General features: G+C 37.7%; 1 protein-coding gene across 1 annotated transcript; it reads right to left on the bottom strand.

The window, feature by feature from the left end:
• Nucleotides 1–245: 245 nt before the first annotated feature.
• LOC124278429 (alpha-2-macroglobulin receptor-associated protein-like) lies at nt 246–15579 on the bottom strand. Its single transcript, XM_046714136.1, has 8 exons — nt 15364–15579; nt 10832–10973; nt 9129–9288; nt 8640–8656; nt 7082–7168; nt 4000–4232; nt 2774–2932; nt 246–360 (listed from the first exon to the last, which is right to left on the bottom strand). The coding sequence occupies exons 1-8, from the start codon at nt 15523–15525 to the stop codon at nt 292–294; spliced, it is 1029 nt and encodes a 342-aa protein (XP_046570092.1). The 5' UTR covers nt 15526–15579; the 3' UTR covers nt 246–291.
• Between the last annotated feature and the right edge of the window lie 1088 nt (nt 15580–16667).

Raw genomic sequence — 16667 nt, 5'->3', positions numbered from 1 at the left:
AAAAAAGGTCCTTATCCTACTTCATTTACCTAAATTTAATTTAATTTATCCATATGTGTTTAATTTGTGCAAAAATCATTGTTTGTGTAAAGATACCTGTAAATGGCCAATCAGATCTACCAATTACAAAAGTAATTATACATTAATGACCCAATACATTTGACAGCTAATAAAACTGAGAAGATTCTTTCATTAAACCAGTTTCTACCCTCCTTGAAATAAATGCTTGTTATCAACAAAAAGACTTGAAGACAGAGATTTCATATTCAGACCAACGCAATCCTTCATTCACTACAACTCTGTATGTCTGTTGAAAGCTTTATCAACTTGTTTTTTCAAATCTGAATGGATTTTCTTCACCTGAAATGGAAATTGATGAAAACATTATTATACAGCACAATGATAATCACAAGTGGCAACACCATCAAACATTCTATTCATCATCACATAAAACACAAAAGTTTTGATATCCCACAAAACAAACTGTTCATTTTTATTGTTCAAATTTCTGAACAAACTGTTCACTGACAATATGCCTGTCCAGCTGAAGACTGTACTATCAGGGTTGGCAAACAAATGGTTGATGTCATGAACAACAAACACTACAATCAGGTCACAATGACACACTATTGGCCAGGTCGGTGTAAATATCTGATCCCCGGGCTACATCATTGACCTTAAAATTGTTCATTTTCACTAGAAATTCACGGTTATGTCACACCTCTAGTTGACCATCACAAGCATCATGTACTGGGTCCAGTTAGTACTGAGATGACATGCACAAGGACTTCCCCCATTAGCGGTGTAACAATACAGTGGTTTTTGTAATATTACACATATCCCTACAATATGGAAGCTATATGATTTGTATCTCAATACAGTACATTTATTTCATTAGTTCATATTACCTCCCTTTTCACAGGTGAATTACAGTGAGTGAGTAGTATTACACCGCTTTTAGCAATATTCAAGCAATATCACGGCGGAAACCAGAAATGGGCTTCACACATTGTACCCATGTTGGAAATCGAACACAGGCCTTCAGCATCACGAGCTAACGCTTTAACCACTGGGCTACCCTACCGCTCCCCTAGGTCAATTACAAGCATGGATAATTTGTTTTCAAATTTCAGATAACAAAGGAGGGAGAAAGATACAAGCTTGATGGCACTGTGCAGATTCTGCTATTTATAGCCAACCACGAATTACTACACAATTTTCATAAACTGGTTCTTCAACAGTATCTGTTAATTATCATAACTTGTAATGAAATTAATCCTATGTATCACAACACAGGAGTTGTAAATCCATGTCTCATATTGTACGCCTTGTATTGCGATACAATGCCATATCACACCACTAACCTGCATAGTCTAGTGGAAAAGCCTATGCCTAGGTTGGACGGTTCGTTCGATCCCCAGACATGTCATATCAAAGATGCTGATCCCCTACCTGATGTTCAGCATTAAGGGGATATATATAATTATCATCCAAAACTGGGTTCCACAGGAGATATTGCTTGTGTGAGATCAGATGATATCTCCTAGGAGATATCGCTTTTGACAGTAGATTTTGTACAATGCCCTGACAATGCTTTGACGTCATGAACTTGATGACGTCACAATGCTATGACATCGCTGCACTGCAAATCTAATGGCAGTACTGTGTTTAGAGATGTACATTTTTCATTGAAAACTAATGAAGAGTGATTTTTGATGATAAATAGAATCTCACCCTTTTGTCTTCTGATATCAAATATATCAACACTCGTTGATAAAAAAGTAAAAATATCCTCGACAAGCCTCGGATATTTGTTACTTTATCAACTCGTGGTGATATATGATATCAAAATACACTCGGGTGAGATTCTATATTTATAGCAGATTTGCTGGCTCTGTGTAAGCATGTTGTGAGGACCTGTGTTAAACTGTGATACGCTAACTCACTGCCTTGCACTATAAAACCCCACCAAACATCCAGGTGTCACTTCAGTCTTGACTGTGACGCCCAGTTTACACTCAGCCCTCACATAACCTTACAACAATTGTAGCAATATTATTATTATTATTATAGGATATTTATATAGCGCACATATCCAGGCAACTAGTGCTTATTAAATCTTTGTGGAACAGGTCACTGAGGACCTACTAAAACTCTGTGAGGGTTTGTTACATCATAAAACCTGTCAAAGTTAACGACAAAACCATCTATCCATCAACATATCATTACATTTTAGCATTTACAACCAATCACATGCAATAAATTTTCAATGTTTTTCTAAAAAAACTTCTTGATTAAACATTCTCAAACAAACAAATAAAACAACCTAAAGTGGCTTTCACATGGCAAACTAAAGTTTGACATGTTGTCAAACTCGAGTTTGAGAGTGAACATTCCAACAACTCGCCACCAATTTCATAAACTGTTGTTGAGTTGTTGAGTTGTCAAACTGTTGTTGAGAAATAGGATTGGTCTCTATTCTCGCCAACTTTTCCATCAAACTTTTGATGTTGTCAAACTCGTGTTGTTCAGAAACAGCCAATCGCAGTCAACGAAATTGTCACGTGACTACACTGATAGAGACATGGCGCTCAAATAACACGAAAGTTTGACATTTGTTTGACGTGTGAAAACGTGAGGTTTGACAACTTTCACAACATGCGTGAAGGCCGCTTAACAATGTCCAGTACGTACTAGCATGATTCTGCAGCTATGCCTATGATGTGAGACTATGATGACTAGAGACGTGAAGCTCTTTCCACCAGGGACTTACCTTTCTGCCATATTCATCAGCCTTCTCTTCTAATTTTCTATGTTTATCTGGATATTGCCCATCTTTGACCTCCCCTCGCAGTTCATGTTTGGACATCAGTACTTGGTCTTTCATATATTCATGTTTGCTGATTCGATGTTCAAAATGTTTCAATTCATTCTGAAACATAAAAACAACAGACATGCTCGCAGTTGAAAGACAAAGCTCATCAGTTGAGGCCAGATTGAAAACTAAACTATTAAAATACACTGGCATCTGTCAGAGTTCCGTTAACATGGACTTGTGTCAGATACCACTCCAAATGTACACCACTGATTCCTTCAAGACTGTATTTCCTGGGATATACCATAAGTTAAGATTGTGGACTTACGAATCAAATAACATCACAAATCTCTCTGCTACTGAGTGAGTTTGGTTTTATGCCGCTTTTAGCAATATTCCAGCAACTTCATGGCGAGGGACACCAGAAATGGGCTTCACACATTTGCCCATGTGGGGAATCGAACCCAGGTCTTCGGCATGACGAGTGAACGCTTTAACCACTAGGCTACCCCACCGCCCTCTCTGCAACTGCAGCTGGTTAGTTGTACTTGATACTCACAGGACAATGCATATTTCAGTACATGCTGAATATGATAAATGTGACTAGAGTTAGTCAATTACACCCTTACTTAGTCCTTATCACACAGATTCTGTCCAGAATCTAGAGTGGAAGATGCCAATAAGATTTGTCAGTAAAAGTAATTGATGCTCTTATCCAGATTAATGTTTCACAGTTTTCATACACAACTCAGGATAATTTTACTCATCTTTCACCTATCTCTCTATTTATGTATAGACATTGCAGAAGCAGCAAAATATTTTCATTGTACTTCAAATGCACAATCTGAATGTGGTCATCTTGTGTGTTAGGAAGGTGATAAGGCAATAATTTCTCAAAACTTGACAGGGTTTTTCCTTGACCGACAAAACCTGGGGTCAAAAGGAATTTAAATAATTAATCTCAAAGGTCTGTACTTGATGTTATTGTGCATTTTACTTGAGGCACTATATATTTTTCTGTACATTTGTGGTGCGACCTCAAACCATACTGTTACTGAACCAATTTACTGTCCAATATTTCAGCATGTTAAGTTATATTTCTATAAAATGAACACAAGCCCTGATGATTAAAAGAGCTGGACTAAAGCATCACCAACTTGTTGACCATTCTTATCATACCTTACCTTGAAAGATGTGAGTTCATCCTCGGACATATTGGCTTTCTTGGCCACTGCCCAGAGCTGGTAGACCCGAGGATCCTCAAACTCCAGATTCTTATTGACGGAAAAACTCTCCAGCTTTAAGTAGCCATCCTTGATCTGTTTGTGTCTCATCTTCAGGTCTTTGTTCTTCTCCTTCAGGGACATGGAGTCCAAGCCATCTGTCTTTGTACGCCCCAGAGTGTTGCCATCTATCTCTACAAGGAAGGACACAGTTAGTTATGTGTCTGTATGCAAGGTAGGGTTATAATGTTGACCAAGTGTCTGTATGCAAGGTAGGGTTATAATGTTGACCAAGTGTCTGTATGCAAGGTAGGGTTATAATGTTGACCAAGTGTCTGTATGCAAGGTAGGGTTATAATGTTGACCAAGTGTCTGTATGCAAGGTAGGGTTATAATGTTGACCAAGTGTCTGTATGCAAGGTAGGGTTATAATGTTGACCAAGTGTCTGTATGCAAGGTAGGGTTATAATGTTGACCAATTGTCTGTATGCAAGGTAGGGGTTATAATGTTGACCAAGTGTCTGTATGCAAAGGAGTAGGGTTATAGGACACCAGTTAATCATATTTCTATTCAGGTAGGGTTATAATGTTGACCATGTGTCTGTATGCAGGGGAGGGACACATAAATTTATATCATATGTACCATTATCAAACAAACGGAAATAACAAAAAATATTGTGAGTTGTGAAATGGTCACTCAGAGCCAGAGACTCTACTGTAAGTCAAATAAAAAAAACTGGTCCATTTGAGGCAAATGGTCCTCAATTCCTCCAAATGAAACCATTCAAAATCACAAAACATAAAGCATTTGGTAGAATATTTGGTATTTCTGGGGCCACTTGTAATGACACTTCCACTTGTTAAATTATACATTAAACCAACAGAAATAAAGGTGTATTTGGCACTTTTAGAGCACATTGTTTTTGCCATGGAAATCAAGGGCAGATAATTCAAGGGAAGCTAACAGTGGATGACCCAATATATTGCAGAATCTGAACCATATCGCGATAATCGTATCGCCAGATACAGTACGTGTAACAGGCCAAAGTATACCCCTGTCCCAGACTATACCCAGGGTTAAACTGGGCTAGCCCTAGACTATACCCCAGGTATAATCTGGGCTAGCCTAGTTTATACCCTGGGGTATATTCTGGACTAGGCCATAGCATACCACCACCACCCACCCTCCCCACCCCCAGCCCAGATTATACCCCTTCAGAAAAACAAGTGATTAAGGATACTACTATAATTTTATTGTACTTCTCCACACAATTAAACACTGGTTACAACATTGAAATGGTCCGGATACATTTTCCAGGTACAAAGCATCGATCAGTGTGAGTTTTCAAGCTGAAGCTGGCAGGGTATGTCAGCCATTGCATTGACTGACCAACTGCACTGTAAATGTAAATGTCACATCTTAACAGACTTGCTGTTTACATAACTTCTGCATCTGTTGCCCACACTCCATCTCGTGAAATTCCTGAATTAGTGATGTACTCATTGACATTTTGGTTCACCACTCTTTCAAATAAGAAAGTAAGATTGTTTATGGATAACAACTTCTTTATTATATATGATCTTGGTTCGGTATGGATTCTTATACCGTTGTCAAGCAAGAGTGAAGTACTACAGCACAGAATAGACTTAATTTCAAAATTTCTATTTTTTGTTCCCCTCATTTCTTAATAAATGTACTACCCCATCGTGAAATACCTTAGTTGTGCGTGCAACACAAAATAAACAAATAACTAACTACTAATCTTGATGATATATCACTGACTGACTGAGTTTAGTTTTAAAGCTTTTAGCAATATTCCAGCAATATCACGACGGGAGACACCAGAAATGGGCTTAACACATTGTGCCCATGTGGGAATCGAACCGGGTCTTGCCCGACATGAGCGAGCCAACGCTTTAACCACTAAAGCTACCCCCATCACTCCTGATGATATATCAGCATGGCTGGGTTTGCATGAAGTTCGAATATATCACATCGCAGAGAGGCACTCAACAAATACTTCATAAATTTTTGTATTATGCAGTAATGTAAATGGAATGCACCTACAAATTCCTTTAAATGACACCAAGACCATTGCCCTGAGTCACACATTCATATTGAGTGAATTGTCAACATAATTTTAGGGGGGTTTAGTTTGGGCTAGGGGTATAGTCTGGGCTGGAGGGTATAATCTGGCTCTTGGTATACTTTGGCCTGGTCTTGAGAATATACCCATAATCGGGGAACATTTGTTTTCATATAAACTGGGCTAGCCTATAAGCTCTTTACCCCGGGTATAATCTGGTGGGGGGACTATTCTAGGCTGCTACACCGGTATATACCAGTTTATCGGTAATATTGCACAGGCCTAGGAGGGACAGAGTTAATCATGTGTCTGTATGCAACTATAATGCAAAGGGAGTGAAGTGTGTTTGGGACACTTTCAAGTTATACTTTTGTTTAACTTGCTTTACAGAACTGCCTACCAAACATAACATTTTTATATTTTTCTTGGAAAAACCCTCATTCTTTCAATAAGTTCCAGAGATAGAATGCTTGTGACACTCAGACTTACACAAGCTGCATCAGAGCAGCTTGTACACAACCCAGTCATTTCACACAGACCAGTAGTTAATATTTTAAGCAATGTGTTAATACCATCAGGGTATGATGTCAAATTAATATGTTACTGAAACCAAACATCTGATCTAAGTTATGAACATGATAAATTTACAGATTTTCAGGGCACTTATTTAATATCTGAAACGTAGTAGAGTTATTACCCTGTGGTTTTGACTTACAAATCTGAGTTACAAAGCAATGAGAAAACATGTAAAACAAAGTAATTACAGAAATTTGTTCTATTTGTTGCACATTGTGACCCTGAACTTGATCTTTTCACTCTGATGTTCAGGTTCTCTCCTTCAAACAGAGAGAGACATGTGGATCACCAAAATGTTTGCCAGCAACTGCTTAACAGAGGGAAGGGGAATAACTCCTGCACATAATATAATCATATAATCAAGGGAGAGAATCACCTACCACTCAGGTCATCTCTCACTGAATTGTATTCATCTATCTTCATCTGTTGGTGCCAAAACTCCATCCTTAACTTGTCCAGCTCTTCATCTGCACAAGAATCATACATCAGATATATAGTGGACTAACTGCCCAATACAATACACAGGTCACAACTATGAGCAAAGCATGGTATGCACATTCTACCATGAGTTGTTCTACTATACACTTCCATGTTACCCAAGTGTTAACATAACATTGGGGATTGAATATGCTCTCATAAAGAAACCCCACCGCTGAAAACACAAACTTATGTGTTTCTGTAGTTTCTATTCAACATACTGAAAGATGTCATGTAAGACAAGATAAGATAATTTCTTTATTATCCCAAAGGGAATATGTTTTGCATCATATGCAGTTCTCAGTTTTTCTGTCATAAGGCAGCTACATATAACATTGCAAGTGATATTCATATTTTACACAGACTTTTTGGGAGTCATTTTGACTCACATATTTATTTTGGGAGTCATTTTTCAAATTTTCATGAACTTTTTATATATTTCTATATGTTAATCATTCTCAGTATGTAACTGTGTATGTCACACCACCAAATGAAACTACAGCATTGTTCAATTCAAACAGCCAGGATTACTGTCTCCTCTGAGTTCTTTGGAACAATCTGACCAGCTCTGTAAAGGTCAGACAATCATCGAACAATATCTTTTGCTGCTATCAAATTGATTTTATTGAACTGAATTGTGAGGGCCACCCATAAAACTTCGTCAAGCTTTCTGACACCTATTATAATACTTTGAGAGTGGATTTACAAAATTGTTAAAGCGTCAAATGCAGCAGGAATCACGCGTCATATTAAACCCTGTGATAATACTAAAACTATTGTTTAAAATAATCAGGATATAACTACATCAATTTAGTACACAAACACTGATATTGACTAGAATTTGGACAGTTGGAAGACAAGTTATTCATTGAGTTTGTTTCCGTTAATACATCTAAATTTGCTGCTCATATCTAGTACTCTCGGAACAAATGATGCAGTGTTTATGATTTTTTTGAGAGTTTTTACTTTTATTCTGAACCCTGTTTTATGTTCTAAATATATATTTTCTTCCAGTGTTTTGTCCTTTCTCTATATCTTCTCAGTTCCAGGAGAGTTTTGAATCTAAGACAGTTTACCCAAATATTTTTATTCAGTTATTCTTTCTATTTCATTATCTTAAATACTTACAGCATTTATTGTTCACTTAGCTTTTTAAAATCTTTGATAATTTCTTTGGTTTTTCCTACCAACTACAATTGTCACATTTAAAAATAAAAAATTTGATTTACACCATTCCTACAAATTTTGAAAATTCAGCTCTGTAACTATATGATATGACAGTGCCACCTCCACAGTCCAATTGTTGACTTCAACCTATAGTCACAGTCGATTCCTACCTACTACAATTGCCTTTTTCTAATCACAATCAACCTATAGTCACTACACTCTATTCCTACCACAGCGATTACAATTGTCTATGTTGACCACATTATATCCCTGTTGACCACAGGCAATCCCTACCTACTACAATTGTCTTCCTGCATGATCACATTTCAACCCCTACTCACTACAGTTAAGCCTACCGACTACAGTTATCTATGGTGATCACTTTCTATCCCTGTTGATCACATTCTATCCCTGTTGATCACATCAATCCCTACTCACTTGGCATCTATTCCTACCAACTACAGTCTAAGCCTGCTGGTTTCATTCTATCCCTTGCACATTCTACCCTACTCACTTACATCTATTCCTAGCACACATTCTATCCCTGCCTATCCTAGTCACTAATCTCTGTCTACCAACTACAGTTGTCTATGTTGATCACATTCTATCCTTGTTGATCACATTCTATCCCTGTTGATCACATTCTATCCTTTTGGATCACATTACCACCACACCTACAGTCTAAGGCTACTGTTTCACCTACATCCACCGACTAGTCTAAGCCTGCTGCCTACAATCAGCGCAGTCCTACTGAACTTCCTACTGCCTACAATCATCCACTACCACATCTGATCAGACAACAAGGCTTTCTTCCAGATCTTCTGCAGCTTCTTGTCACCTAACTCCATTGTCTTGTCAAAGTCACTCTCAGTTGGAATGTCATTGGACATCTCAGGATCCACATGCTTAAACTGCTCCAGCATTCCATAATCCTTCACAATATCTGTCGGAAAAACAAGAGCAAATGGATACTATCTAGCAGATACAATAAACCGCCAGGGTTTAATGGTTAGCAATCAAATAAACATAATTAGCATTGGAGAAGTCAACTGGACACCATTACAATATATTCAAATTTGCTTTGACTGCACAGAAAACACACTGAACTTCGGATGTCGGCAATGGAGTTATTTCCATACCCTGAGTAGTCCAGTAATTATGTAAATGAGCAAATCGTGATGGAACACGTCTGCGGTAATTATGGTAAGCAAAGCGTGACGGAACATGTCCAGTAATTATGGTAAAACAAGCGTGACAAGAACACGTCCAGTAATTATGGTAAAAAGCAAACGTGATGAACTACGTCGAGTAATTATGGTAAAGCAAATGTGACGGAACACGTCCAGTAATTATGGTAAAAACAAGCGTGATGGAACATCGTCCCGTAATTATGGTAAAGCAAAAGCGTGACGGAACATGTCCAGTAATTATGGTAAAGCAAAGTGATGGAACACGCGTCAGATATGCGTAAAGCAAATCGATGAATGAATATGTCCAATGACTATGGTAAAGCAACGTGACGGAATACGTCCAGTAATTATGGTAAAATCAAACTGACGAACATGTCTCGTAATTATGGTAAACCAGCGGATCCGCGAATATGTCTAGTAATTATGGTAAAGCAAAGCGTGGCCAGACGCCCCAGTAGTTATGGTAAAAAGTCAAACATGAAGCCCGAACATGTCCAGTAATTATGGTAGCAAACATGATTGAACCGTCCAGTAATTATGGTAAAAGCAAACATGGCCGGAACATGTCCAGTAATTATGGTAAAGCAAGCGCGGACGGAACGTCCTGATACTTATGGTAAACAAACATGACGGAAATATGTCCAGAATTATGGTAAAGCAAACTTGGATTTTGAGGATACGTCCAGTGCATTATGGTAAAAAGACAAGCGAATGTCGAGGCAAAGGTCCACGTAATTATGAGTAAAGCAAACATGACGAACATGTCCAGTAATTATGGTAAAGCAAACATGACAGAACACGTCCAGTAATTATGGTAAAGCAAACATGACGGAACACGTCGAGTAATTATGGTAAAGCAAATGTGACGGAACATGTCCAGTAATTATGGTAAAGCAAACGAAACGGAACACGTACAGTAATTATGGTAAAGCAAACATGACGGAACACGTCCAGTAATTATGGTAAAGCAAACGTGATGGAACATGTCCAGTAATTGTGGTAAAGGAAACAATCAATCAGTGAACTGTGATACTGTACTCACGGGAAGTGAACAATCATTTCATATTCAGTGGGCATTTTAAAAAACGACATGTCTTGTCTGTGATACTGCTTGAAAAACAACACTGTACTCCTGACTGTTGAACATGACAAAAACACAAAAAGAACAGACACATTCCGCAACCCCACAAAACACACATGCACACACACACGCAATCTGGAATGTTTCCAATGAAAGGTTTAGATCCGATGAACTTGGTGAACTGTCTGTCACGGGCTAGTTTCCTGTGTACTCACTCCTGAACCGGAGCCTGGTCTCCGCTTCCTTCATCCCATCCTTGTCCAGATCGTCCAGCAGGAACTTCTTCAGCTCCATCTCATACTTATCATGGACACGCAGATCTGCATACAAGTCGGCCAGACGGGGGCCAGACAGCCTCTGCAAACAACATTGACAAGTCAGTCAAAGACATAATGCTTAAGCTAGAGTGAGTGAGTGAGTTTGGTTTTACACCACTTTTAGCAATATTCTAGCAATTCCACGACGGGGTACACCAGAAATGGGCTTCACACATTGTACCCATGTGGAGAATCGAACCAGGGTCTTTGGCATGACAATCGAAAGCTTTAACCACTCAGCCATAAATAATCAGCTTTCTTGATCACTCGACAGTGAAATTTCTTCCATCACTTTACTGAAAACAGATTATAGTAAAAATATACCTATGTAATCTGAAAGGAGCTGTTTAATTCTAGTGCTAATTGACCAGTGCACCTGAGATTAAATAGAAAGTAATGTCACCTTTCTTGGATATATTTGCTTTAGGGTGTACATGTGTTTGTTAAACTAGTGCTAGCCCAATGACATCACTGCCCAGTTAAACTAGGACACCTATATCAGGCAAGATACCGAGGAAAGCCAACCAGTCCTCATTTTATCGCCACTATTCCAAGACATCTGTTACATTGTTTGTCAATATGAGGATTGAACCACCTCTCTCAATCTCCACTCATCCATCACAGCAAGAACCCGTGAAGATCCGGGATAGAATTGATCTTTAGTAACCCAAGCTTGTCGTAACCGGTGACTAAATGGTGCGGGCGGTCAGACTCGCTGGTTGGCATGTCATCATATCCTAATTGTGTAGATCAATGATTATGCTGTTGATCACTGGATTTTCTGGTCCAGAATTGATAATTTACAGATAACTGGAATATTGCTGGGTGCTGTGTTAAACATGTTAAACAATAACCAACAACCGTGACAGCAGATCTTGAACATGACGTAACAACTAACAAAGGGCAGTAACAAAGGCTGGTGACTGATAACTAGGGATTGACAAGGGCTAATGGATAGTATGAGAAATGAGTATCTGTAATTCCTGGGGACTCTCATTAATTATTTCTGGACATCCTATTGTCATCACTGACATGCTTGAAGGACTGATTTACTGACCAATAATATAAAAGAATTTACAGGGCTAGATTTAGTGCTTTGTTATGCACTGGTGCAACCCAATATTACAAAGTGCAACCTAGTTATTTGTCTAACTTGCACCAGGTGCAAGTAAATTTTTGAGTGGGTAAACTTCTGAATAAAACATCTACATAATTCAATAGCATATTTCTGATATTACATATTGCATTAAAAACAGTGCAACTGGAATTTGACTGGTGCAACTAGGTTTTTATCTTAGGTTGCACCTGGTGCAAGTGGGTTAACATCTCCTAAATCGAGCCCTGATTTAAGTCTTGACAAAGCATTGCTGATACTCTCAGTCAACTTAAAGTCATAGGGGTTTAAATACACAGTTGACGGTTGGGAACTTCTGTGTTTTAAACAAAGGGATTAACAGAGCTACAGATAACTTTTTGGGTCCTTAAGTTATGTACTCGCTTGTGTTCATCTCAATTGGGTATCCTAATTTTCCTTTGACTAAACAAATAAATTGTACCCACCTCACTCAAACTCAATTAGGTATTTTTCCATTTTCTATTACTTGTAAAAATATAATAACGTTTAAATGTTATCTAAATTTAATATTGGATCTATAATATGAGAAATGTTAAGAAAGACTGCAAGTTGCCAAGTTCATGTGTTGGAATAGAACCTCTGAATATACCTCAGTTATTTTATCGATCAGAGGTACAGATAAGCTGAGTATCTGCGTAAATTACGCAAATATTTATGTGAAAACTCAATTCCTATTAATTCTATTGCGTACAAGTACGCTTGAATTTTTGTAAATACTCAATAAATGTGATCTTACACGCGTACACACAAAAATGTCAAATCTTAATATGCGTACCGGTTGATAGATACTATAACTGAGGTATACTGAGAGGTTCTTTTTCAGGATATGAACTTGACAACTTGCAGTTTTCTTATCGCTTCTCATATTACAGATAAAATATCAATAAAAAACACTCAAATTTAAACTCTATTATATTTTTAAATTATTGGAAAATGGCAAAATACCCAATTGAGTTTGAGTGAGATGAGTACAATGTATTTGGTTACTCAAAGGAAAATTAGGATACCCAATTGAGATGAACACAAGCGAGTACATAACTCAATGACCCAAAAAGTTATCTCTAGCTCTGATCGATGCACCGGTAAGCAAGCTATGATTCGACATTTTTGTGTGTACGCATGTAAGATCAAATGTATTGAGTATTTACATAAAGTCAAACCTACTTGTACACAATAGACTTAATAAGAATTGAGTTTTCACATAAACATTTGCGGAATTTACGCAGATACTCAGCTTATCTGTACCTCTGGAAATTAACATGATTAAGTGAAAGACACCTGACATGGGAAAAATCAAGAGTAATTCTTATTACTAGATCAGTTGATATCAGTTCTGTTTTTCTTATCTGATAAACGTCAACATGTACATATTACATATACAGCTGAATTATTCATGATTCAATAGATGTCAAATGGCACATGACGTGTCCATTCCTGATACTCATGAATGTAGGATATTCTATATGTACACATCAAATAACATCGTAAACAAGATATAAATGTGCATCTTACTTCACAAGATTGTATTCATGCTATACTTTGGGAAATCCTTTTTTAAAGTATTTACATTTCAACAACAGATCCTAAACATAGACTCCAGGTTGCAATCCTAGCAAGTGAGGTGAGGTGAAATTGGGTTTAACGTCGTGCTTGAGAATATTTCGCTCATATGACGACGTGCATGCGTGTGTATGTGTGTGTGCGGCTGCTTGTACTAGCCCAGACTTAAGCTGGTTTATAGTGCAAGCCCACTGAGATACCATGCCACAGTGAAGCATGAATACCCCACTCAGACACATTATACTGACTCCGAGCCGACCAGTCCTTGTTGTACCCAGTAATACCGAGCGCCAGGCAGGGACCAACAAGTACGATATTTTAACGTCTTTTGGTATGATGCGGTCGGGGATCGAACCAGCGACCTTCCGCTCTCCAGGCGGGAAGCTCTAACCACTACACCACGGAGGCGGTACCTAGCAAGTAGATAGACATGACCAGGAGTCTGTTATTCTGCACACAATATCTTAGATTCATTTTAGCATTTATGGTTCTCTAAAGTATTAAATTAGGCCATGCCCCACTAGTTTTCTGATTGGCTGAATCTGTATAGCTATTATTGTCGACTTATTATTTTAACAATTGATGTAAAAATGACAGTGACAGATATGCAATATTTTCAACGGGTGTTTTTGGCACCAGACTGATAATGTAGGAGTGCCTTAATGAAAATAAGTGTACCTTTGGTAATACAATTAAACTTAAACAGCACAACAATTCTGTCATTTCAATTTATTGTTTAATAAATCAGACAACATCATGTAAACAGGTAACCTTGAGAGCTGGATTGAATGTTTCATGAACACTATCATGACTGCAAGAATAGTTCAGCTTCATGTGTCCTGGACCCAGAAACTATGTTAAGTATCATCCAAAACAGGATTTCCTGTTATCCGCAATGGCATTCCAAATGTCCATGTTAAGCTGTTTGACTGAAAGTGCCACACATGAAAAGAATGATTTGAATCAACTGACTTGGTCAGATTGATCACATTTTCATTTAACTGGTGAGCATTATTTTAAAAGTTTTAATTGTGCCATCAGGGCAATGAAGGGCACATCGCAAATATTTCCTCTGAGCCATTTCAATCTGCCATGGCTTGGAAATTAACAACTATTTCAATCCCTGTATGAGTTGGGGTTAATGGACATTTTGCGTAAAGATAAACATTCTACCTCCATACACATAAAGAGGACATTCAAGAACATTCTAAATTATTTGGTATCATTTGTTTTCAACAAAAATATCAATTGAAAAACTAATTGGCCATCAAACATAAATTATTACCAACTTATGTTTTTTTATATTTATGTGCACCCAAGAATTTGCTGTAAACTGTTCAGTATACCCCAAGCCCCCCTTTCCACAACGCTGTATTTACACAAGAAGCCCCTCCCCCAAGTGAATGTTAATAACGTCTAGAAGGCCGACTTGAATGAAGCTGTAACCAGTCGTCCTTCTTCTGCACCGTGAGTAATAATATGTCTTAACGAGTCATAAATATCTGTGGTATTTCTATGAACTCTTAAACATTAAACAAATTATAGTAGCTGTGTTTATGTCAGTTGTCTATTTAATGTTCTTCGGATACACATACATATTCCAGAAACACGAAATATAAAATGCCAGTTAAGTTCTGTTGTATATTCTATAAAAGATAAGAAACCAGCATGTAGAACAATCCATATCTAGGCAATGACCTGGACGATCCGACTAGGTTCCAGTTCCAATTCTTACCTTTTTGGCCTTCTCCCAAAGTTGATTAACTTTCATACTTCTGAACGGATTGTTTTCATCTTCGTGCCATTCTTTATTCAGGTTCTTTGTATATTTATTGGCACAAGTAATCGTCACAAGTGAAATCGCCAAAATTGCGAGCCGAGTTAACTGATACGTCATCTCTCCCGATTTTCTCTACAAATAATCCACGCGACTTATCAACAAAGGGAGGTCACTCCAACACAGTTTTGGCAGTAATGTTGAAAGAGGAATCGAAATAAAAACGAAGCACACCTCGTAGTAAAATCTGAAACCTTTAATTGATAAATAGAATCAGAATTGTACTCTTCTTCTCGTTTCGTTTGATAGAACAGAATAAGGATAAACGTATCAAAAATTACTCTCCATATGTTCCTTATTCCTTTAACTCTTTACACCAAATTGTACCAATTACTAATACATGTGTTTATCTGATATATTCGGATAAAATTATAAATACAAATCACACGTATTTGTTTTCACCATACTTCTGTTTTTCTGTATAACACGCAGTTGTTAACTTGTACGATAATGTATATCATATTCTGACTTAAATTTGTGTGATATGTTATATGGGAGCGGTGTTGATATAAGCTATAACAGCTAGTTCATCGATCCCTATTCGTTTATTGAATAAAAATATGCTTGAATCAATAAAAATAAACACTTTGACATATTTAGCGTCGACGCTCTGACAGTTCGATTTATTTGAATTCTATAAATCGTGTATATGAACTAAGTTGGGTAGCTTAGTGGCTAAGGCGTTCGCTCGTCATGCTGAAGACCCGGGTTCGATTCCGCACATGTGCACATTAAAGCCCATTTCTGGTGTCCCCCGCCGTGATATTGCTAAAAGCGGCGTAAAACCCAAGTCACTCAGTCATTATTGATTCGCGTATGATTAATACGAAGCACCAGCACACATCCTCGATCAGGACATCTTTTGGATCGTCCTTTTGAGATAAAGGATGTGCGAGCTCCTTGTTTTTATTTTGTCAGCTAAGTACAACAGCCTGTGAGACTAAGTGAAAGTATAGGGGCATAATGTGAACTGACATTGTGTTCTTGGTATTGGTATTGCTATTACCGTAAATAACAAAAGAGAAAAAATAAAGATAAAGTTATGTACCCTATAATGTTTTTAACTTAGTCGGGGGGGGATGTCACACGATCTGTTTAATAGCAAGTTCAAGTTCACAAAAGTCATTAATTGTTTCATCAATCTACTATTAAAAACAAAACTCATTTGTCACACAATCAATTGTACAAGGTTACTCTATGAC

The sequence above is a fragment of the Haliotis rubra genome, unplaced genomic scaffold (assembly GCF_003918875.1).
Source record: "Haliotis rubra isolate DU_JTF1 unplaced genomic scaffold, ASM391887v1 Scf237, whole genome shotgun sequence".
NCBI classification, from domain to species: Eukaryota; Metazoa; Mollusca; class Gastropoda; order Lepetellida; family Haliotidae; genus Haliotis; species Haliotis rubra.
The sequence above is the reverse complement of the archived record's forward strand: the minus strand, read 5'-3'. Positions and strand labels throughout refer to the sequence as shown.